The sequence below is a fragment of the Pristis pectinata genome, chromosome 14 (assembly GCF_009764475.1).
Source record: "Pristis pectinata isolate sPriPec2 chromosome 14, sPriPec2.1.pri, whole genome shotgun sequence".
NCBI classification, from domain to species: Eukaryota; Metazoa; Chordata; class Chondrichthyes; order Rhinopristiformes; family Pristidae; genus Pristis; species Pristis pectinata.
Genome location: NC_067418.1, coordinates 5270549 through 5295398, shown reverse-complemented (window position 1 = coordinate 5295398; position 24850 = coordinate 5270549). Strand labels below are relative to the sequence as shown.

The 24850-nt window shown below is 46.5% G+C and overlaps 1 protein-coding gene across 3 annotated transcripts in view; it reads left to right on the top strand.

Annotated features, from left to right (window-relative positions):
- The window catches only part of kiaa1549la (KIAA1549-like a), a 266633-nt gene extending 242570 nt beyond the window's left edge, over nt 1-24063 (top strand). For 2 of the 3 annotated variants that reach the window (XM_052029051.1, XM_052029050.1), the window contains 2 exons: nt 13010-13155; nt 16651-24063. In XM_052029051.1, the coding sequence (XP_051885011.1) occupies nt 13010-13155; nt 16651-16929 (425 nt within the window). In that variant the 3' untranslated portion in view covers nt 16930-24063. The remainder of the gene's footprint in view (nt 1-13009; nt 13156-16650) is intronic. The other variant, XR_007957416.1, reaches the window with a different exon arrangement.
- The last annotated feature ends 787 nt before the right edge of the window (nt 24064-24850 follow it).

Sequence of the window (24850 nt, the reverse complement as noted above, 5' to 3'; positions counted from 1 at the left end):
TCAGAGGCCAGGTCTCATTAACCCTGAGGTCTTTATCATGAAGAGTTTTGCTTTTATGTAGCGCCTGTTTCATTGTAAAGTGCATTGCAGCGGATGAGGTGTGGTCACTGATGCAGTGTGGGAAATGTGGCACAGCAAGATCCCAGAAACAGGGACCAAGGAACCAATCTTTGCTGATGTTCTTTAGGTTCAGGCGTAGATAATGGGCAGGACTCTCAGATTAGCGCCTCTGCATAATGGTACCACGGAATATTTGATACCCACTGAGAGGGCACAGAAGCCCTCAGCTCAATGCCACACCCAAGACTGCACCATTGCTGCAGTGATGCAGTAGGAGTAGCCATGTCTTAACATGCAGGCCTCAGGAGCAGGGTGAGTCACGTTGCAGGGACCCAGAGGTGTGGAGAGTCACACAGGGCACCACGGACAGCCCAACGACAGTGGCTGGGACCCAGAGGTGTGGAGAATCACACAGGGTGTGAGTCACAACGACGGTGGCTGGGGAACCACAGAAGAGGGATAACACCTGTCGGTCCACCAGCTCTGCACCTACATCTTAGTGGATGGATTGATGGAAAGATGTCTTTTAAATGCTGTAATTGTACCCACCTCTACCACTTTCCCCTGGCAGCTCGTTCCACATATCCACCACCCTCTGTGTGGGAAACTTGCCCCTCAGGGCCCTTTTAAATCTTTCCCCTCTCACCCTAAACCTATGCCCTCTAGTTTTAGATAGATAGATAGATAGATAGATAGATAGATAGATAGATAGATAGATAGATAGATGATAGATAGATAGATAGATAGATAGATAGATAGATAGATAGATAGATAGATAGATAGATAGATAGATAGATAGAAACCTCTGCAGGTGCAGTCTGACGCAGTCTGTGTGGGAGAGTGTGTGTGTGGGAGAGAGTGTGTGTGTGTGTGTGTGTGTGTGTGTGTGTGTGTGTGTGTGTGTGTGTGAGTGAGTGCAAGAGCCTTGGTTTCCCCTCAGAATCTGGTGGTTGCTGCCCTCCAGTGTGCACATTGGGCATTGTGAAGTCGGTCAGCCCGGCAGACAGCAGGTAGCCCCAAGTCATTCAGCTGTGAGGAAGCAGACACTTAACGTCAGCTGCTGGCTGCTCTTTAGTGACAATATTAGTCTGTTTAAAGCAACAGCGTTCTCTGCTCTGGTAGTCCATGGAGCTTTATGGGACAGGATTAAGCATTCAGGCACTGTTACTAATCGTTGCATTAATTGGGCTTATATCCCTCCGCTTTAGAAATTAAGAGGTATTCTAATTGGGATGTTTCAGAAGATGGAGGAATTTTGAGAGGGTGAATTCAGCAGTATTTTGTCTGACTGGTGGGGGATTTCTGAGAGCCGGGAACAAGGAATCACTTCCCTACACAAAAGGGGAGAAGAAATCTCAGGCTCTCTCCCCCACCAGTTCTGGGAACTCAGGGGTTGGTTGGGGGACAGAGGCAGTCGAAAATTTCATTGCTGAGGCTGACAGGACTTCTTTGGCAGAGGTTACGGAACCAGAGCTCCAGACACAAACTAATCCCAGAGCCAAAGTGTCGTACAGCGCAGAAGCAGGCCCTTCGGCCCATCTCTCCATGCTGCCCCTTGCATCCGTCCACACGAATCCCATTTACTTGCATCAGGTCCGCAGCCTTCTGTGCCTCGACGATTTAGGTACTTGTCTAGATGTGATTTTTGATAATCTTCTTCAATGTCCAGGTGAGGAGGGGTGATGGGCAGACGGAGGAGGGGGGGGGGGTGGGGATAGTGGCAGAGGCTGGGAGGTGATAGGTGGAGGCAACAGGGGGCTGCAGATGGTGGGATCTGATGGGGAGGAAGGTGGAGCCTGGAACCAAACTGGGGGGGTCAGCTGGGAACAGTGGGGGGGGGAGAGGATCCAGTGGGAGGGGTGTGTGGGTGGTGGATGGATGGAGTGGGTGGAGGAGGGGAAAGAAGCAGGGTGATGGGGGGGGGGGCTGGGGGAGGGGGGGCTGGGGGAGAGGGAGCTGGGTGCGTGTAGAAGGACCTGGGTAGATCAGAAGCAGAAAAGGGACAGAGGGGGAGCAGGTTACCTGAAACTGGAGAATTCAATGTTCGTGCAGTCAGAGTGTCGACTACCCAGGCGGAATATGAGGTGCTGTTCCTCACGTTTGCATTTGGCCTCACCCTGGCAGTGGAGGAGGCCGAGGACAGACAGGTCAGTGTGGGAATGGAACATAGAACATAGAACGGTACAGCACAATACAGGCCCTTCGGCCCACAATGTTGTGCCGACCTTTAAACCTCACCTAAGACTATCTAACCTCTTCCTCCCACATATCCCTCTATCTTAAATTCCTCCAGATGCTTATCTAGCAATCTCTTGAATTTGACCAATGTACCTGCCTCCACCACCGCCCCAGACAGCGCATTCCATGCCCCAACCACTCTCTGGGTAAAAAACCTTCCTCTGACATCTCCCTTGAACTTCCCACCCATTACCTTAAAGCCATGCCCTCTTGTATTGAGCATTGGTGCCCTGGGAAAGAGGCGCTGGCTGTCCACTCTATCTACTCCTCTTAATATTTTGTACACCTCTATCATTGTCTCCTCTCATCCTCCTTCTGTCCAAAGAGTAAAGCCCGAGCTCCCTTAGTCTCTCCTCATAAAGCATACTCTCTAAACCAGGCAGCATCCTGGTAAATCTCCTCCGCACCCTCTCCAACGCTTCCACATCCTTCCTGTAATGAGGCGACCAGAACTGGACACAGTACTCCAAGTGTGGCCTAACCAGAGTTAGATGGGGAGGGAATTAAAATGGCTGGCAACCAAGAGCTCCAGATGGCCAAGGAGAAGGAGAGCAAAGGGCTCAGCAAAGCGGTCACCTAGTCTTTCCATGTCAGGGCGGTGTGACTCTGGGAGGGGAGCCCACCCACCGGTGGTGGTGTCCCCCTACACCTCCTGCCCTGTCTTTCCTGATGGTAGAGGTGTGGGCTTGGGGGCGGGTAACTGCAGTGCGTTTTGTAGATGGTGCCCACTGTGTGCTGGCAGTGGAGGGACTGAATGTGTAGAGTGATTGATGGGACACCATTAAAAGTATGGTGCTTTCTTCAAGACCATAAGATGTAGGAGCAGAATCAGGCCATTCGGCCCATCGAGTCTGTTCTGCCATTCACTTATGGCTGATTTATTTTTCTCTCAACCCCATTCTCCTGCCTTCTCCCTGTAACCTTTAACCCCCTTACGAGTCAAGGACCTATCAACCTCTGACTTAAATACACCCAATGACTTGGCCTCCACGGCCCTCTGTGGCAACGAATTCCACAGATTCACCACCCTCTGGCTGAAGAAATTCCTCCTCATCTCAGTTCTGAAGGGATGTCCCTTTATTCTGAGGCTGAGGGTGGAGGTATGTTTACCATATTTGTGCACTTTCCAACTTTTGGGTAATAAGTCAATTCTGTCCGTAAGTCAGAAAATACACAAAAGTCACTCGATGTGGTAACGACACCTCCAGTACTGTAATGAATGCCATCCAAAGCACATAAGAACCATAGAACACTACAGCACAGAAAACAGGCCATTCGGCACTTCTAGTCTGTGCCGAAATGGTATTCCGCTAGTCCCACTTACCTCCACCCAGTCCATAACCCTCCAGACCTCTCTCATCCATGTATCTATCCAATTTATTCTTAAAACTGAAGAGTGAGCCCGCATTTACCACATCAGATGGCAGCCTGTTCCATACTCCCACCACTCTCTGTGAAGAAGTTCCCCCTAATGTTCCCCCAAACCTTTCCCCTTTCACCCTAAAGCCATGTCCTCTCGTACTTATCTCTCCTAATCTAGGTGGAAAGAGCCTACTCGCATTAACTCTGTCTATACCCCTCATAATTTTGTAAACCTCTATCAAATCTACCCTCATTCTTTTATGCTCCAAGGAATAAAGTCCTAACCTGTTCAATCTTTCCCTGTAACTCAACTCCTGAAGACCTGGCAACATTCTAGTAAATCTCCTCTGCACTCTTTCAATCTTACTGACATCCTTCCTATAGTTAGATGACCAGAATTGCACACAATACTCCAAATTTGGCCTCACCAATGACTTATACAACCTCACCATTACATCCCAACTCCTCTACTCAATACTTTGATTTATGAATGCCAGGATGCCAAAAGCCTTCTTTCAGGGAATTAAGTATCTAAACTCCCAGATCCCTTTGTTCCTCCGCACTCCTCAGTGCCCTACCATTTACTGTGTATGTCCTACCTTGATTTGTCCTTCCAAAATGCAACACCTCACACTTGTCTGCATTAAATTCCATCTACCATTTTCTGGCCCATTCTTCCAGTTGGTTCAGATCCCTCTGCAAGCTTTGAAAGCCTTCCTCACTGTCCACTACGCCTCCAATCTTAGTATCATCAGCAAACTTGCTGATCCAATTTACCACATTATCATCTAGATCATTGATATAGACAACAAGCAACAATGGCCCCAGCACAGATCCCTGAGGCACACCAGGAGTCACAGGCCTCCAGTCTGAGAAACAATCATCCACAACCACTCTCTGTCTTCTCCCACACAGCTAATTTTGAATCCAGTTTACAACCTTTCCATGGATTCCTAGTGACTGAGCCTTCTGAACTAACCTCCCATGTGGGACCTTGTCAAAAGCCTCACTAAAGTCCATGTAGACAACATCCACAGCCTTTCCTTCATCTACTTTCTTGGTAACCTCCTCGAAAAACTCTACAAGATTCGTTAACCACGATCTATCACGCACAAAGCCATGCTATCGTTAATCAGCCCTTGGCTATCCAAATACTTGTATATCCGATCTCTCAGAACACCTTCCAATGTCATAAGACTGACAAGAAAGAACAATTACTAAAAGTGGAGAGAGAGAGGAACCTGGTTCTGCCATTTATAGGAAGGAACAGATGCATGTACGTTGGAGTTTTGGATTTAATAACATTATGGGAGCTTGTTCGTATGTGGGGTGCCCATAAGTCAGGCATTTGTAACCCAGGGAAAGCCTGTCGTTGGTGTCAGAACACTCCAACCTTGATGGATGGGGTCGGGGAAATGGTCAAATATTAGGTCAGTCTGCAAACTGACCAGTAGACGATCCAGTCCAGATGAAGGATTTCAACCTGAAACATCGACTGTCCATTTCCCTCCATAGATGCTGCCTGACCCGCTGAGTTCCTCCAGCGTCTTGTGTGTTGACTCAGCTCCTCAGGCCTATTCCAAAATTTATAGAGTAATGCAGCATGGAAACAGGCCATTCTGTCCATCACATCCATGCCAACGAGTGGGGACCTGTCCGAATTAATCCCAGCTTCCTGCACTTGGCCCATGGCCTTCTGCGCCGAGATGATCCAAGTGCTCGTCCAGATACTGTTAGCGACTCAGCTTCCACCACTCTCTCGGACAGTGCATTCCTGGTACTGACCACTCTCTGGGTGAAGAACAGCACAGGTTCTCAGAATCAGTTGGATCTGCGCTGCTCTGTGTCTCAGCTCCATAGACATGTTATCTCTGTGTCTCTCAATAACCCTAACAAGGAAGAAAGTCACTCAGTCAGTTGGTGCCCAACATCGGTAAGATAAGATAAGATATCTTCATTAGTCACATGTACACCGAAACACACAGTGAAATGCACCTTTTGCGTAGAGTGTTCTGGGGGCAGCCCTCAAGTGTCGCCACGCTTCCGGCACCAACATAGCATGCCCACAACTTCCTAACCCGTATGTCTTTGGAATATGGGAGGAAACCGGAGCACCCGGAGGAAACCCACGCAGACACAGGGAGAACTTACATATTCCTTACAGACAGCGACGGGAATTGAACCCGGGTCGCTGGCACTGTAATAGCATTATGCTAACCGCTACACTACCGTAGTCTGCAGGGGAAGAGAATTCCTGGTGTCCAGTGCCCAGCTTGGGACTAAGTCGCCTTCCTCATTTCACTGGAGGCATGAGGCTCTCTCTCACATTTCTGCTACCCCACACCCCCCACCCCAGCCAGAAGAGATCGATTCTCTGTATCTATGCCTTTGATAACTGTTAACGATTCCAAGGCTTTTTATTGTGCATTGAGTCCAAGTGTCAGGAAGTTAAGTTGCAACTTTATAAAACTCTGGTTAGGCCGCATCTGGAGTATTGCATTCAGTTCTGGTCGCCCCATTACAGGAAGGACGTGGAGGCTTTGGAGAGGGTGCAGAAGAGGTTCACCAGGATGCTGCCTGGATTAGAGGGCATGTGCTCTCAGGAGAGGTTGGACAAAGTTGGGTTGTCTTCTCTGGAGCAGCAGAGGCTGAGGGGAGACCTGATAGGTTTATAAGATAATGAGAGGCATAGATGGAGTAGACAGCCGGTATCTTTTTCCCAGGGTCAAAATATCTAATGTTGGAGGGCATGCTTTTAAGGTGAGAGGGGGTAAGTTAAAAGGAAATGTGTGGGACAAGTTTTTTATAGAGAGTGGTGGGTGCCTGGAATGTGCTGCCAGGGGTGGTGGTGGAAGCAAGTACAACAGAGGCGTTCAAGAGGCTCTTAGATGGGCACGTGAATGTGCAGAGAATGGAGGGATATGAGATACGATAAGATTTCTTCATTAGTCACATGTACATCGAAACACACAGTGAAATGCATCTTTTGCGTAGAGTGTTCTGGGGGCAGCCCACAAGTGTCGCCACGCTTCCGGCGCCAACACAGCATGTCCACAACTTCCTAACCTGTACGTCTTTGGAATGTGGGAGGAAACCGGAGCACCCGGAGGAAACCCATGCAGACACGGGGAGAACATACAAACTCCTTACAGACAGCGGCCGGAATTGAACCTGGGTCGCTGGCGCTGTAATCGTGTTACACTAACCGCTACACTACCGTGCCTGCAAAGGGATTAGTTTGGTTAGGCATTTAGTTACTAGTTTAATTGGTTTGGCACAACATGGTGGGCTGAAGGGCCTGTTCCTCTGTTGTACCGTTCTATGTTCTAGGTGAAAATACAGTGGCATGCAAAAGTTTGGGCACCCCTGGTCAAAATTTCTGTTACTGTGTGAATAGCTAGGCGAGTAAAACATGACCTGATTTCCAAAAGGCATAAAGTTAGAGATGACACATTTCTCTAATATTTTAAGCAAGATTACTTCTTTATTTCCGTCTTTTACAGTTTCAAAATAACAAAAAAGGAAAAGGGCCCAAAGCAAAAGTTTGGGCACCCTGCATGGTCAGTACTTAGTAACACCCCCTTTGGCAAGTATCACAGCTTGTAAATGCTTTCTGTAGCCAGCTAAGAGTCTTTCAGTTCTTGTTTGGGGGATTTTCGCTCATTCTTCCTTGCAAAAGGCTTCTAGTTCTGTGAGATCCTTGGGCCATCTTGCATGCACTGCTCTTTTGAGGTCTATCCACAGATTTTCGATGATGTTTAGGTCGGGGGACTGTGAGGGCCATGGCAAAACCTTCAGCTTGTGCCTCTTGAGGTAGTCCATTGTGGATTTTGAGGTGTGTTTAGGATCGTTATCCTGTTGTAGAAGCCATCCTCTTTTCATCTTCAGCTTTTTTATAGACGGTGTGATGTTTGCTTCCAGAATTTGCTGGGATTTAATTGAATTCATTCTTCCCTCCACCAGTGAAATGTTCCCCGTGGCATTGGCTGCAACACAAGCCCAAAGCATGATCGATCCACCCCTGTGCTTAACAGTTGGAGAGGTGTTCTTTTCATGACATTCTGCACCCTTTTTTCTCCAAACTTTCCTGCGTCCTCACCACAAAATTCAGCTTAAGAAGTTTGCAAGGGAACATCTAAACAAGCCTGATGCATTTTGGAAACAAGTCCTGTGGACTGATGAAGTTAAAATAGAACGTTTTGGCTGCAATGAGCAAAGGTGTATTTGGAGAAAAAAGGGTGCACAATTTCATGAAAAGAACACCTCTCCAACTGTTAAGCACGGGGGTGGATCAAGCATGCTTTGGGCTTGTGTTGCACAGGGAACATTTCACTTGTAGAGGGAAGAAACAATTAAATCCCAGCAAATTCTGGAAGCAAACATCACACTGTCTGTAAAAAAGCTGAAAATGAAAAGAGGATGGCTTCTACAACAAGATAATGATCCTAAACACACCTCAAAATCCACAATGGACTGCCTCAAGAGGCACAAGCTGAAGGTTTTGCCATGGCCCTCACAGTCCCCTGACCTAAACATCATCGAAAATCTGTGTTTAGACCTCAAAAGAGCAGTGCATGCAAGACAGCCCAAGAATCTCACAGAACTAGAAGCCTTTTGCAAGGAAGAATAGGCGAAAATCCCCCAAACAAGAATTGAAGGACTCTTAGCTGGCTACAGAAAGCATTTACAAGCTGTGATACTAAGTACTGACCATGCAGGGTGCCCAAACTTTTGCTTTGGGTCCTTTTCCTTTTTTGTTATTTTGAAACTGTAAAAGATGAAAATAAAAAAGTAATCTTGCTTAAATTATTAAAGAAATGTGTCGTCTTTAACTTTATGCCTTTTGGAAATCAGGTCATCTTTTATTCGCTTAGCTATTCACAGCAACAGAAATTTTAACCAGGGGTGCCCAAACTTTTGCACGCCACTGTACCTGCCCCCGGTGGACTCTGTAGCATGAACCATTGCTGACACCACTGTTGTTGGGAATGGACCATCAGCCAGAGTTAAGGTCTATTGACTCAAAGACACAGGTTCAAAACCTATCATGGCAGCTGGGGGGATTTCAATTCAAGTCACGAGATAAAATCTGGAAATAGAATCTAGAATAACATCTGATCACCTTCAGGGAAGGAAATCTGTCACCTTCCCTGGTCTGGCCCGGATGTGACTCCAGACTCACTGATATGGTTGGCCCTCAATTGCCTTCTTAGTTGAGGGGCAATTAGGGACGGACAATAAGTGCTGGCATGACCAGTGATATTCACACCTGAAAGAAAACCTCTGTGTTACCATATTGGTGAAGTGGCAATAAACAACATGTATTGTGTACTCTGCAAAGTGAAACTAAATGCCTGTGAAAGATCTGTGCTCTGTACGAAACTTGGAACACTAACGTGGTGGTTGTTGTCTTGATCTAGTAGCCGATTAGTTATGGGTTTAAGTGCAAGAAACAAGATGCTGGAGGAACTCAGTGGGTCGAGCAGCATCTGTGGGGGCGGGGGCAAGGAATGGTTGATGCTTCAGGTCGAGACCTTGTATCAGGGTTGAGAGTGGGGAGGGAAGATAGCCAGTGTAAAGAAAAGAGGGGGAACAAGTTGCTGGGGGGACTCAGCGGGTCGAGCAGCATCTGTGGGACGGAAAGGAATTGTTGACATTCCTACAACCAGCTCATCTCCATGGGTTTAAATGCCACTGGGACCAAATGGGAAATTAAATTCAATAAATCTGGCCGTTACCAAGGACTACAACAGCAGCATCCAGAAATGAAAGTAATTATTTGTGGGATGCATTGTTGCTTGCTAAAGCCAGCAGTTATTGACCATCCTAACTACCCCTGAACTAAATGGCTTGTGATGCTATTTTGATCACTTTGCACTAAAATGGATGGTGCTTTTTTGTTCTAATTGTGTTCTTTCTTGTAAAAATCAGGTATAATTTATGTTTTTCTTGTGAATCTTGTGTCCCTAATGCTGTGTGCCTGTGGTGCTGCTGCAAGTAAGTTTTTCATTGCACCTGTGCACACATGGACTTGTGCAGATGACAGTAAACTCGACTATTGACTATTTCAGAGGGTGACCACTTTGCTGGGAATAAAAACATAAAATACTGGAAACACTCAGCAGGTCAGGCAGCGTCTGTGGAGAGAGAAACGGTTAATGTTTCAGGTCTGAATCTTTCATCAGAACTTGAAAGGAGAGAAAACGTTAGTTTTAAGTTGCAGAGAGAATGGAGAAGGAGGGACGTGACTGGGGCCCCAGTCCACCAGACTTGCTCCCTTTTTCCCAGCTCTCCCAAACTTCTCCACAATTTTTGATTAACTTTTTTTTCTCTTGCAGAAGACCAACTGCTGGAGGAACTCAGCGGGTCGGGCAGCATCTGTGTCCAGTTCTGGTCGCCTCATTATAGAAAGGATGTGGACGCTTTAGAGAGGGCGCAGAGGAGATTTACCAGGATGCTGCCTGGATTGGAGAGCATGTCTTATGAGGATAGGTTGAGCGAGCTAGGGCTTTTCTCTTTGGAGAGAAGGAGGATGAGAGGGGACTTGATAGAGGTGAACCATAGAACCATAGAACCATAGAACCATACAGCACAAAACAGGCCCTTCGGCCCACCATGTCGTGCCGTCCATCAGACCACCCTCACACTACCTAACCCCTTCCTCCCGCATATCCCTCTATCTCACGTTCCTCCATATGCCTATCCAACAAGCTCTTGAACCTGTTCAATGTATCTGCCTCCACCACCACCCCAGACAGTGCATTCCATGCACCAACCACTCTCTGGGTGAAAAACCTCCCTCTGACATCTCCCCTGAACCTCCCACCCATAACCTTAAAGCCATGACCTCTCGTCTTGAGCATTGGTGCCCTGGGAAGGAGGCGCTGACTGTCTACTCTATCTATTCCTCTCAATATTTTATATACCTCTATCATGTCTCCTCTCATCCTCCTCCTTTCCAGTGAATAAAGCCCTAGCACCTTAAGCCTCTCCTCATATTCAATACCCTCCAATCCAGGCAGCATCCTGGTAAATCTCCTCTGCACCCTCTCCAATGCCTCCACATCCTTCCTATAATGAGGTGACCAGAACTGAACACAGTACTCTAAATGTGGCCTAACTAGAGTTTTGTAAAGCTGCATCATAACCTTGCGGCTCTTAAACTCAATCCCGCGATTTATGAAAGCCAACATCCCATTGACCTTCTTAACTGCTCTTTCCACCTGTGAGGCAACTTTCAACGAACGGTGAATATGAACCCCCAGATCCCTCTGCTCCTCCACACTGCCAAGTACCTTGCCGTTTACAAGATGATAAGAGGCATAGATTGAGTGGACAGTCAGAGACTTTTTCCCAGGGCGACAATGGCTAACACAAGGGGACATAATTTTAAGGTGATTGGAGGAAGGTATAAGGGGGATGTCAGGGGTAAGTTTTTTTACACAGAGAGTGGTGTGTGCGTGGAACGCACTGCCGGCAGAGGTTGTGGGGGCAGATACATTAGGGACATTTAAGAGACTCTTAGATAGACACACGAACGATAGAAAAATGGAGGGCTATGTGGGAGGGAAGGGTTAGATAGATCTTAGAGCAGGATAAAATGTCGGCACAACATTGTGGGCTGAAGGGCCTGTAGTGTGCTGTAGTGTTCTATGTTCTATGTGGAGAGAAATGGGCAGTTGATGTTTCGGGTCGAGACCCTTCACCTGGACTGCCCCACCCCTCCCCCTCACCTCTTTATACTGGCTATCTCCCCTTCACTCTCAGTCCTGATGTAGGGTCTTGACCCACAATGTTGTCTGTCCATTTCCTTCCACAGATGCTGCCTGACCTGCTGAGTTCGTCTTTTATGGACAATAAGTCGATTTTATCCATAAGTCAGAAAGTACAGTTTGTTCTTTGCTCCAGATTCCAACGTCTGCAGTCTCCCGTGTCTCTTGTTTTATCTCCTTCCTTTGGCAAAGGATCTTCAACCAGAAACGTTAACTCTCTCCACAGCTGCTGTTCGACTTGCTGAGTGTCTCCAGGTTTTCTTTTTCTACTTTTATTATAGATTTCTAGCCTCTTCTGTTTTTTTGATGTTCTCCACAGGCGTGTGGATTTAGACATTGGATTTCCTTTCTCAAGAGATATTGCTCAGCCAGTTGGGTTTTTAAGTGGGCATTGTTACTGACACCAGCTTTTAATTCTACGTTTATTCAATTGATTTTAAATTCCCCAGAGCCTTAATGAAATTTAAGTACGTGAATCTGCTTCATTAATCTTGGTACCAGACATACAGTCTCTTGGCACAACCACTAGACTCCATTACCCTATTTGACATAGGAGTCCAATTGTTCGGTGGCATGGTGGCGCAGCTGATAAAGCCACTGCCTCACAGCTCCAGTGACCTGGGTTCAATCCTGACCTCGGGTGCTGTCTGTGTGGAGTTTGCACGTTCTCCCTGTGACCGCGTGGGTTTCCCCCGGGTACCCCAGTTTCCTCCCACGCCCCAAAGACGTGCAGACTGGTAGGTTAATTGGCTGCTGTAACTTGTCACTTGCGTGTAGGTGGATGGTACAATCTGGGGGTAGTTGATAGGAATCAAAGATGGTGCGTACCATCTCATTTGCATTAAAGGGGCATACAAACATCAGTAACAGCTGTCCAGCTGTGCTATGGATTTTTTTTCCACCTGCTGGGCAATTTGGAGGTGGCTGTCAGTCAGTGTGGGTAACATCTGTAGTATCCCCAGTATCAAGTCAAGTCGAGTTTGTTGTCATGTGCACAAGTGCGGTGAGATGCAGGTACAATGAAAAACTTGCAATAAGCATGAAGGTTCAAACAACACACAGAATATAAATTATACAAGACAGTGAAGAAAAAAAAGCAAAACAAGACATTAGGGCAAAAAACGTAATGAGAAACAAGTCCGTGGCAGTGCGAGAGGTGGTCTGTAGTGTTCCGTTGCTGAGGTAGGGTTAGGGTTGTGCAGGTTGGTTCAAGAACCGAATGGTTGAAGGGAAGTAGCTGTTCCTGAACCCGGTGGTGTGGGTCTTCAGGCTTTTGTACCTCCTGCCTGACGGTAACAGTGAGAAGATGGCGTGACCTGGATGGTGGGGATCCTTGATGATAGATGCCGCCTTCTTGAGGCAGCACCTCCTGTAGATGCTGTCGGTGGTGGGGAGGGATGGGCCCATGATGGACCGGGCTGTGTCCACTGCTCTCCGCAGCCTCTTGCGTTCCTTTCTGTGTTGGAATTGCTGGGCCAGGCTGAAGAATGAAGGTCCCACCTCCGGGTGGATTGCCACTCTTACTCAGGGGGGAATGTCTGAGGTGTTGAAAGGATTGACTGTGTTTGTTTCTACAGGTAGCTCAGTGCCCGCAGTCTATGCCATACCGGCGAATAGATCTGGATTCCCGAATTACTTCATCCCGGCCCCTGCTCCTTATCGCAACCATGGCTGGGTCCCCTACATAGGTGACGGAGAGGGACCGAACCCCTGGGCAGAGAACGTACGTACAAATAGACATTTACCAAACATTGATTAATTCCCACATTTTTATTTGGAATTGGAATTGGAATTGGTTTATTATTGCCACATGTACAGAGGTACAGTGAAAAACTTGTCTTGCATACTGTTCATACAGATCAATTCATTACAACAGTGCATTTAGGTAGTACAAGGGAAAACAATAGCAGAATGCAGAATAAAGTGTTACAGTTACAGAGAAAGTGCAGTGCAGGCAGACAATAAGGTGAAAGGCCATAAAGAGGTAGATTGTGAGGTCAAGAGTCCATTTTATCGTACTAGGGAACCATTCAATAGTCTTATAACAGCGGGATAGAAGCTGTCTTTGGGTCTGGTGGTACGTGCTTTCAGGCTTTTGTATCTTCTGCCTGATGGGAGAGGGGAGAAGAGAGAATGTCCGGGGTGGGTGGGGTCTTTGATTATGTTGGCTGCTTTACCGAGGCAGCGAGAAGTGTAGACAAAGTCCTTGGAGGGGAGGCTGGTTTCTGTGATGCACTGGGCCGTGTCCACGACTCACTGCAGTTTCTTGCGGTCCTGGGCAGAGCAGTTGCCGTACCAAGCCCTGATGCATCCAGATAAGATGCTTTCTATGGTGCATCGATAAAAATTGATAAGGATTGATGGGGACATGCCAAATGTAGAAAGAGGCCATTTGGCCCATTGAGTGTATGCTGACTCTAAATGCAATCCCATCATTTTCTTCTCCCCAGTTGTTTCCCTTAATCTGTTCTCTCTCACGTGCCCATCAACTCCCAATAGTTCCCCTACCACCCACCGACACGAGGGGCAATGTACAGCAGCCAATAAACCAACCGACACACATGTCTTTGGGACGCAGGAGGAAACCGTAGCAGCCGGGGGAAACCCACACAGTCACAGGGAGAGCGTGCAAACTTCACATAGCCCAAGATTAGGATTGAACCCAGGTCCCTGGAGCTGCGAGCTAGCGTCTCTCCCTGCTGTGTCACTGTGCCACTACCAGCCAAGGGTCTCTGGTTGATTGTGAGCAACTTTGGGCCCTGTATCTTAGGAGACATATGCTAGCCCTGGAGAGGGTCCAGAGGAAGTTCACAAGAATGATCCCAGGGATGAAAGGCTTAACGTATGAGGAGCGTTGGATGTCTCTGGGCCTGTACGTGATAGCGTTCAGAAGGATGAGGGGGAATCTCATTAAAACCTACCGAATATTGATAGTCCTGGATAGATGGACGTGGAGAGGATGTTTCCATCAGTGGGAGAGTCCACGATCCAAGGGCACAGCCTCAGAATAAAGGGACGTCCCTTTAGAACAGAGAAGAGGAGGAATTTCTTCAGCCAGAGGGCGGTGAATCTGTGGAATTCGTTGCCACCAAGGGCTGTGGAGGCCAAGCCATTGTGTGTATTTAAGGCAGAGATTGATAGGTTCTTGATTGGTAAGGGGGTTGAGGATTACAGGAAGAAGGTGAGAGAATGGGGTTGAGAAAAAGATCAGCCATGACGGAGCAGACTCGATGGGCCTAATGGCCTAATTCTGCTCCTATGTCCAATGGCCTTCTGGAACCAGGAGACATAGAGAAAACCCAGGAAAATGGAGCTGAGGTAGAAGAACCACCATATCTTGACGAATGGCAGGGCAGATAGAAAGGTCCACATGGACTCTTCCTCCTCCTGTTCCTAGTGTGCTTTCCCTCAGGTTATCTGCTCTACCACTAGTGGTGTGCCTTAAGCTCTGGAATTCCCTCCTTAACGATTCAGATTAGTTTATTGCCACATACACCAGGGTGCAATGAAGTTCCTTCCTCGCGTGAAGCCCACAGTGAACAATGTACACGGTAATAATAAATACAGCAATGAATACAGAGACAAGCACAAAACAGCAGAATAGTGCGGGCTGCCCCCAGAACACTCTACGCAAAAAGATGCATTTCACTGTGTGTTTCGATGTACATGTGACTGATAAAGATATCTTAAAAGAAAATGATTGCAGTGCAATCTGAGGCAGTGCTAAGGCGACAATAACGGAAGGGGGAGAGTTAAGGGTTGGAGAACGTGGCAGCTCCACCGGGAAGGGGATGTGAGAGGGGGGACTGGTTCAGGAGTCTGACAGCAGTGGGGAAGAAGCTGTTCTTCACTCTGGATGTCCGGGCTTTCAAGCTCCTGGATCTTCTCCCAGAAGGTAGAAGAGAGAAAAGGGAACGGTCAACCCATCTCTCTGTCTTCTTTTAAGGCACTCCTTAAAATCTGGCTCTTTGATCAGGCTTTTTGTAACTGCCCTAATAACCCCTCCTGTGAAGTTCATCGGGATATTTACCACCTCAAAATTGCTCAAGGTATCGTAACTGGTATTGTTCCCTAAAACATCTTGTTGCCAGGACTCAAGGGCCTGAGCTATTGGGAGAGGTTGGGCAGGCTGGGACTTTATTCCTTGGAATGAAGGAGACAGAGGGGTGATCTTATAGAGGTGTATAAAATCATGAGGGGCATAGGTGAGTGCACACGGTTTTTTTCCTGGGGAAAGGGAATCAAAAACTAGGGGGAACAGGTTTAAGGTGAGAGAGGAAAGATTTCAGAGGGCCCTGAGGGACAACTTCTTCATGCATACATGGAGCAAGCTGCCAGAGGAAATGGTTGAGGCAGGTACAATACACTGTCCACACTTCTAGCTGCCTCAGAAAAGCAGCCAATATAATCAGAGACCCCACCCACCCCGGACATTCTCTCTTCTCCCCCCTCCCATCGGGCAGAAGATACAAAAGCCTGAAAGCACGTACCACCAGGCTCAAGGACAGATTCTATCCAGCTGTTATAAGACTATTGAATGGTTCCCTAGTACGATAAGATGGACTCTTGACCTCTCTAGCTCATCATGGCCTTGCACCTCATTGTCTGTCTGCAGTGCACTTCCTCTGTAACTGTAACACGTTATTTTACATTCCCTTACTGCTTTTCCCTTGTACTACCTCAATGTACTGATGTGATGAGATGATCTGTATGTGGCATGCAAAACAGTTTTTCACTGTACCTCAGTATTTGTGACAATAATAAACCAATTACAATTACAACATTTAAAGGACATTTGGACAGGTACGTGGACAGGAAAGGTTTAGAGGGATAAGAGATAAGATATCTTTATTAGTCACGTGTACACTGAAATGCATCTTTTGTGTAGAGTGTTTTGGGCACAGCCCGCAAGTGTCGCCACGCTTCCGGCGCCAACATAGCATGCCCACAACTTCCTAAACCGTACATCTTTGGAATGTGGGAGGAAACCGGAGAACCCGGAGGAAACCCACGCAGACACACAGGGAGAACGTACAATCTCCTTTCAGACAGCGGCGGGAGTTGAACCCGGGTCGCTGGTGCCGTAATAGCGTTACGCTAACTGTGAACGCGGGCAAATGGGATAGTTTTGATGGGAATCTTGGTCGGTATGTATGAGTTGGGCTGAAGGGCTGTATTACTCCATGACTAATAACGGACTCCTTAATTAACTCTTTAGGTGACTCTGCCGGGTTATGTAGAGGCCTACTCACATGCCCGCTATCCACACAGCTCCCCGCCTCATCAGTACAGCCAGACCCAGCCCGCCCATCCCCCTCGGCGCATCGAACCGGCTCGGACCCCGTCCACCGCTGTCTCGCAGCAGAGCCTGGCTGAAAACGAACCGTCCGAGGCTCCCTACAACAACATCTCCACCACCGCCTTGGTGAAGGCCATCAGAGAGGAGGTCGCGAAACTGGCCAAGAAACAGACGTGCATGTTCGAATTCCAGGTGTAGCACCGCTCTCTGGGAAGTCTCCCACCAAGAGCACCAACAGAAACCCTTCCCGCAGTGATTGAGAATATCCCACGGGCTTCTAACCGGCTCGTCTTGGCCACTGTTAGAATGGAGAATGAAATAACTCTGCTGCGGATTTGGGCCATTGTTTTAACTGAGAGGAGACAATCCATCAGATACTTCGGTTGCCCTGGTTCATCGGGAATCTCTTCCTCATTGTTTCATCCCGGTACTGTCATTTAGCATAGTGTTTGATCTAAGACCACTGTGTTCCTGGAACCTATATTTGACTCCAGTGAATGTCCAAGAAGTGGTCTTTACATTAAAATGGAAAACAAATGTGCAAAAAATCAAAACTTGACCAGGTGAAAAAGGAGGTGAAAGTTAAGCTGTCACTCAACCCAACCTTTGAACAAGCCCAGGGTGGGGGAGATGAAGCTGTTGCAGGATCCACATGATGTACAGTGATCCGACATTCTCTGCTGACTTGATAACCTGGCATTCTGTGACTCCAGTCTTGGATGAGAACAAGCTCCACCTGACGCCACAAGCCAGCAAGACAATTCCTCCCTGTTAATGGAAGCCAGTAGGTGGACCCTTGGCTGAAACGTCACTCATTTTATCTGTGAACCACAGTCAACTTGCTAATGTGGGCTGCCTGGAGTCCACCTGTCACACAGAGCTGGTGGGTGGTGTAAAGCTGGAGCTCTAGGGTCCGTTTATAAAGTGACTGGAGGGTGCGCTGAACAATTGCCTCCAACAGTAGACACAATGCTCGTCACGACTTGTAAATCCTGTCCCCTCCCACCAACAAAGGTCTTGAAATCACACCAAGGTTTAACCCTTCTGGTCAAACAATGGCTCAGACGTGAAGTGTTTCATTAACGGTATCCCGTGCCGCTGTTTAAGGTAGAGACCAATCTCAAAGGTTAGGGGAGAAGTTTGAACCTAAACCTTTGGGTGACTATTAAGGACCTAATATTGGAAAAAGGACATAATATACAGAATGAGCAATCAAGTGGCAGAAAGGCTTGATGAGCTGAATTGTCTTCTGCTGATGGTTGAGGTGACTTCACCTCTCAGGCTAAACATTTAGCATTTGACATGTATTGAGCTCAAAGACCGAATTGCACCGTTAAAGTTCTCACCAGAGATAAGTTGTACAGAATGTGTTTTATAATGTAAGACTTGTGAACCCCACCATTCTTTGATGCTGGCGAGGAACAATACTTGTGAGGTGATCAGAAGAGTTCGATTGTTATGACCATTACAGTTGTATTCCTGCAGTCAATATGATTAGACAGAGTTCGGTTGTATTGATCAGTACATCTTGATTGTATCGTGCAACGCAGTTTGCTTGAAGTAATCACTTTACCATGATTTCTCCTGTGTTAGCAAGGAGTTGCCCCGTTGCAGTATTAATCTCCACTGCTTCACATTTTATTGACAAATGATTAAGCAGAAAGTGCTGCTAATTGCCCATGGTGGTGTAATTGTAAAGGATGGTGTTACAGTTGATTTATGAGAAAGTTGGCATGTACCAATAGTCCGTGCTTCTGCACAATAAGCCACAATAGATGGAGAAATGCTCTGAAGTCTTTGGCTCTGACCAATACTCAGAGCTGCATGTTGGGATAGGAGAGATATTAATCACCCATTTTCATTGGAGTTTGAGCATGGGACCGTACATGGTTTATTGAATCACAGAAATTTACGGTATATATGGGAGTCATTTGGTCCAGTACGTTCCTGCGAACTAGAAGTGGAGCCATTTCCATTACCTGACAGGTCAAACCTCGTCAGATGCTCATCCAGGTACTAATGTGATGAGGGTTTCTGCCCCTTGCACTGCCTCAAGCGGTGAGTTCTGGACCTTAACCTCTGCTTAATTACGACTACTGCCTGTAGAAGGCAGTCATTGTTTAACTGGTCAAGTCAATCACAACAAGAAGAGAATTTTACCAGAAGTAAACTACTGATGTGAGTGGAGCCAAATTTCAGGAGCTGAGTACTATGCACAGTGATTACTGCCTTCAATTCAAATCTTACGGAGCACAACTTTCCAGACTAATGATTTCAATTGCTGACTTTATCCGGATCAACCTTGTTGCTATTTGAATCTCGACTGTCTATGAAGAATACCAGAGAAACTACGATTTGTTATAAAGGCTTCAGTCTTGAGGAGACCTCAAGAGTTAAATACCGAACAATGATAGAAATCTATCATCGACACAATTTTGCCTTCAAACTAAAGCTTAACAATCTAATGTGGGGCTGGTTATGGCTCCCAGGAAATTGTGTTCAAGACGGAGATCTCCAGTTGATTCCCCTTTCAGTTCACACCTCCAAGATGCACACCATTCTGACTTGGCAATATCTCAGCGTTCCCTGCCGGTTCGAAATCCTGGTAATCCCCACCCGCAAGTACTGCAGGAGCACCTACACCAGAAGGACTGCAGCCGTTCAAGAAGGCAGTGGGGATGATTTATACTGGTCTCGCTGAGTCACGAATTGTTTGCGGTCTGTCTCCAGCTGCTGATACAGCAATTGCCCACATTTGTATCCTTGCAACACTGTGTCTGTACTCACTGAAAAAAGGCAAATAGAGTCTCGCACACCCAAGACAACCTTAAGCTGCCAATTTTCCAGACTGATTGCCCCTGGATTGTATTGAATGGATTACTGTGCCCATTATCATGACTTTATAGAACATAGAACAGTACAGCACAGGAACAGGCCCTTCAGCCCACCATGTTGAACTGAACTAATTAAACTAATGATGCCTAATTAAACTAATCCCTTCTGCCTACACAATATCCAAATCTCTCCATTCACACATCCATTGAAGAGCTTAAACTCCTCTATCGTATCTGCCTCCACCACCACCCCTGGCAGCACATTCCAGGCACCCACCACTCTCTGTGTAAAAAAGACTTGCCCCGCACATCTCCTTTGAATTTGCCCCCCTCACCTTAAATGCACGCCATCTAGTATTAGACATTTCAACCCTGGGAAAAAGATACCAGCTGTCTATCTCTGCCTCTCATAATTCTGTAAACTTCTATCAGGTCTCCACTCAGCCTCTGACGCTCCAGAGAAAACAACCCAAGTTTGTCCAACCTCTCCTTATAGCTCATGCCCTGGCAGTATCCTGGTGAACCTCTTCTGCACCCTCTGCAAAGCCTCCACATCCTTCCTGTAATGGGACAACCAGAATTGAATGCAGTACTCTAGATGCAGCCGAACCAGAGTTTTATTTAGCTGCAACATAACTTCCTGACTCTTGAACTCAATGCCTCGACTAATAAAGGCAAGACTCTATTGGAAGTAAAGCATGGATAAGGCTTGAAGTGAGTTTTATACCCAGTCCTGTCAGTTGTTTGACATTGTTCCCCCATCCTATGGAAGCTGCTCTGTGGGACCAGATGGAGCACGGAATCCTTGGGCAAGTACCAGATCCACAAACGGTCCCACACTGTGGGGCGTTTGGAGCACAAGGTCTTAATATTAAAGAGAAGTTAAAGCTGGGGGAGTTTCACACAGTGCTGAGTGTTGGTGTGCACAGTGTGTATCAGAGGCAATCCACATTGATATCACCAAATCTTTCGGGAAACTTAAGTGAAGAACCACATTCAGTAGACGTTTGACAGACTATGCCTTGAGCTCCTCAGTGTGGGTGTAGACTCAAAACTGGTCCTAAAAAGGATCATTTTTGATTATAGAACACCAGACAGGCCATTCGGCCCACAATGTTGTGCCGATCCTGATGCCAATTTATACTAAATGTCCTCCTCCTGTGTATCATCCACATCCCTCCATTCCCTTCATATTCATGTGTCTATTTAAAAGCCTCTTAAACGCCACCAAACTGCCTGCTTCCACGACTACCCCTGGTAACCCGTTCCAGACACCTACCACTCTCTGCGTAAAAATACTTGCCCCTCACGTCACCTTTAAACTTCCCCCTTCTAACCTTAAAACCATGTCCACTGGTGTTTGACATTTCTACCCTGGGGAACAGATTCTGACTGTCTATCTCTGCCTCTCATAATTTTATAAACTCCTATCAGGACTCCCCTCAGCCTCCACTGCTCCAGAGAAAACAACCCAAGTTTGTCCCACCTCTCCTTATAGCTCATGCCCTCTTATCCAGGCAGCATCCTAGTGAACCTCTTCTGCACACTCTCCACAGTCTCCACGTCCTTCCTGTAATGGGGCGACCAGAACTGCACACAAGTGCGGTCTGACTAAAGTTTTATACAGCTGCAGCATGACTTCCTTATTCTTATACTCAATGCCCCTTAAACCTAATCCAAGTTCGCCATGAGCCTAATCCAACTGCAGAATCAGAGGTGTTGACCTGAACAAGTCATCTGTCGAAGCTCATTAGGATTTGGTGTTTTGTCCCATGGATTTTGGGTTTTGATGTGGCTGTAAGCAACTCCCTCTAGGGAGAATGTAACCACAGTTGACTCTCACGGGACGTAAAGCCTGCCATTGTTTATTCCACATCCATTTCCCAGCTGGTCCATCCTGCTGTAACTCTGAAGCAGTCTGCTTTCTCCATTGGAAACTGGCTCTCGTGAAAGGTGGAGGGTGAGATGGGGGAAAGTTTAAAGGAGATTTACAATGCAAGTTTCTGACACAGAGGGTGGTGGTGCCTGGAACGTGCTGCCAGGGGGAAGCAGATACAATAGTGTTTAAGAGGCATCCCAATTAACCAATTTAATTTACATGCAGGGAATGGAAGGATATGACCATGTGCAGGTAGATGGGACTAATTTAACTTGGCATCATGATCAGTAAAGACATTGTTGGCCGAAGGGCCTGTTCTTGTCCTGTACTGTTCAATGTTCCATGTTCTAAAAGAGTATGATGCTGAGATAGCTTCCTATTGAAGAACTTTTATTTTAAAAGGAGCAGTTCCAAAGGATTATTAATGCAGTAATTTTAAATCCACAACATTCAGGAAACTGGTCTGATCAGCAGTGAAATTATCCCCGACATTTTGAACAGGCAACTTTACAGCTAACTCAAGTCTTTATATGGTTAAGCTCTCTTAAGTTCTGTTGCGGGTTTAAAGACCCCCACAGGTCTATGTCCAAAACCTTGTCCAGCACCAAGCGTCTCCCATACGGTATTTCAGATCAGGTGTTAAACCTTAACCCCCTCCCAGTTAAACATACAATATCCCAAGACATTAGTTCAAAAGAGTAAGAGAACTCACCCCAGGCACTTAGGCATAGTTTATCATCCAGTCAGCTTCCTAATGGAGCAAGTTTTCTGGTCATTGTCCCACTACAGTTGGTAGGATCTTGCTGTGTACAAGCCATTACATCCACTGCATTGCAAACCTCCATCACTGTCTTTGGGACATTCTGAAGTTGTGACAGATACTGGACAAATGTGTCTTCTTTCATGTTATTATTAATAGAATGTGATTTAAAGATTGCATTGGGATTTTGGTGCAAAGTTAAATGTTAAAGGTTACGGCAGACATTTATCCTGAATTGTTCTGTTAATTTATAACCACAAATGCAACAGGTACTGATTTACCAGCACTTAAAATGGTGGGATTGCTATTCCCGCCTGCCACCATCACTGACGTCATAGAGTTTCTTGATCTCCCACTTTTTCCCCAATCTCCAACCTCAGAGTTATACAGTATGGAAACAGGCCCTTCAGCCCAACACATCCATGCCGACCAAGTTGTCAACCTGATCCAGTCCCATTTTTTTAAAATTTAAATTTAAAAAAAAAATTTATTTACAGCGTGGTAACAGGCCCTTCCGGCCCAACAAGTCTGCGCTGCCCATTTTAAACCCAATTAACCTACCCGTACGTCTTTGGAATGTGGGAGGAAACCGGAGCACCTGGAGGAAACCCACGCAGACACGGGAAAACGTACAAACTCCTTACAGGCAGCGACGGGAATCGAACCCCGATCGCTGGCGCTGTAATAGCATCGCGCTAACCGCTACGCTACCGTGCCGCCCCTTTTGCCTGCATTTGGCCCATATCCCTCTAAACCTTTCCTACCCGTGTACCTATCCAAATGTCTTTTAAACGTTGTAATTGCACCCGCCTCTACCACTTCCCCTGGCAGCTCACTTCATATACTATGTGAAAAACTTGCCCCTCAGATCCCTTTTAAATCTTTCCCCTCTCACCTTAAACCTATGCCCTCTAGTTTAAGACTCCCCCACCCTGGGGAAAAGACTGTGACCACTGAAAAGTACTTCTGAAAATAAAACTTGGAAGGAGACAGCAAGAAAAGGACAATTGGTCCTATGAAATGAATGGTGGTTTGATAGGACCAATAAAACTACCATTAAGCAATTCACTTAAGAGCTTTGGAATGAGTTTGCTCAAATCACTTCCTATTTTATGTTATAAAGACAAGAGGATGCTAGAAATGCTCAGCAGGTCTAACAGCAACTGGAGAGAGAGTCAATGTTTGTTGCTGGACCTCTGGGTCTGAGGAAAAGTGAAACATTTCTCTCTGCTGAGTGACCACTGACTGTCTCCAGTATTCTCTGTTTAGTGTGAGATTTCCAGCAAAGGTATAATCTTGCTTTTTCATTTTAATATTCTGCTCTGCCGCCAAGATTTATAGGCAATGGAATTTCTCACAAGCCAGTCACGAGGTCGTCATATCATAAGCAGTCCTTTCCAGTCCTTTGATTTTATAATGTGGAAACTGATGTCGGCAATTTAATAATATGTTTCTGAAGGTAGAGAACGCAATGTCAGATGCATCTTTCGCAGCACCTTCCAGAGCCAGTTTGTTTTTGAGGCAGAAATCAAGCAACTTATTTTCTTTAAATACCTCCTCTGTATATTTAAGACTGCCATCAGTCTCAAAATGGAGAAATGATTGTTGACATCAGTCTGAACCAACAAATGCCTGGGATTTTGGAATCTGTTTATGGCACCGCAACTTAGACTTTCTGGGACCAGGACGTAACACACAGAGGGGAACTATATAACTCTTCTGCTTTATATTCAACATCGGAGGAATAACTACGGACATGTTTTAAACTCCACGATAATTCTGTGCTGTTGTTTGTCAGTTTTCTCATTCTCCAAGTGAACCATTAATGATGAAAATATAATTCTGTTGTTTCAAAACAAGAGCCAAATAAATAATATTGTCTAAAGATTGAATTGTGTGTGTTTGCACGTGGGTGTACATGTGTGTTTGCATCTTCACATGTGACATGTGTATGCACATGTGGTGAGCATGTGCTTGTATGTGTGGTGTTTGTATGTATGTGTACATGCATGCAGCAGAGCCTGGCTGAAAACGAACCATCCGAGGCTGCCTACAACATCTCCACCACCGCCTTGGTGAAGGCCATCAGAGAGGAGGTCGCGAAACTGGCCAAGAAACATACGTGCATGTTCGAATTCCAGGTGTAGCACTGCTCTCTGGGAAGACCCACCAAGAGCACCAACAGAAACTCTTCCTTCCCACAGTGATTGGGAATAGCCCACAGACTTCTAACCAGCTCGTCTTGGCCACTGTTAGAATGGACACTGAAATAACTCTGCTGCGGATTTGGGCCATTGTTTTAACTGAGGGGAGACAATCCATCAGATACTTCGGTTGCCCTTGTTCATTGGGAAACTCTCCTCCATTGTATGTGTGGTGTTTGTATGTATGTGTACATGCATGCATGTGTGTGTAAATATGCATGTGGTACACATGTGTATGCACACTTGCATGTGTGTACGTATGTGTGTGTACATGTGTGTGGCACTGCACATTTGCATGTACATATGTGTACACATGCATGTGTGTGTGCATACATGTACTTTCCATGGTTACTCTTGTGTGTGGCAGTGACTGGGCCAGTCGCAGGTCTTGGTTGACACTCCCAGTACAGTATCACTGACCCATTCCATTCCCACTTCCTGC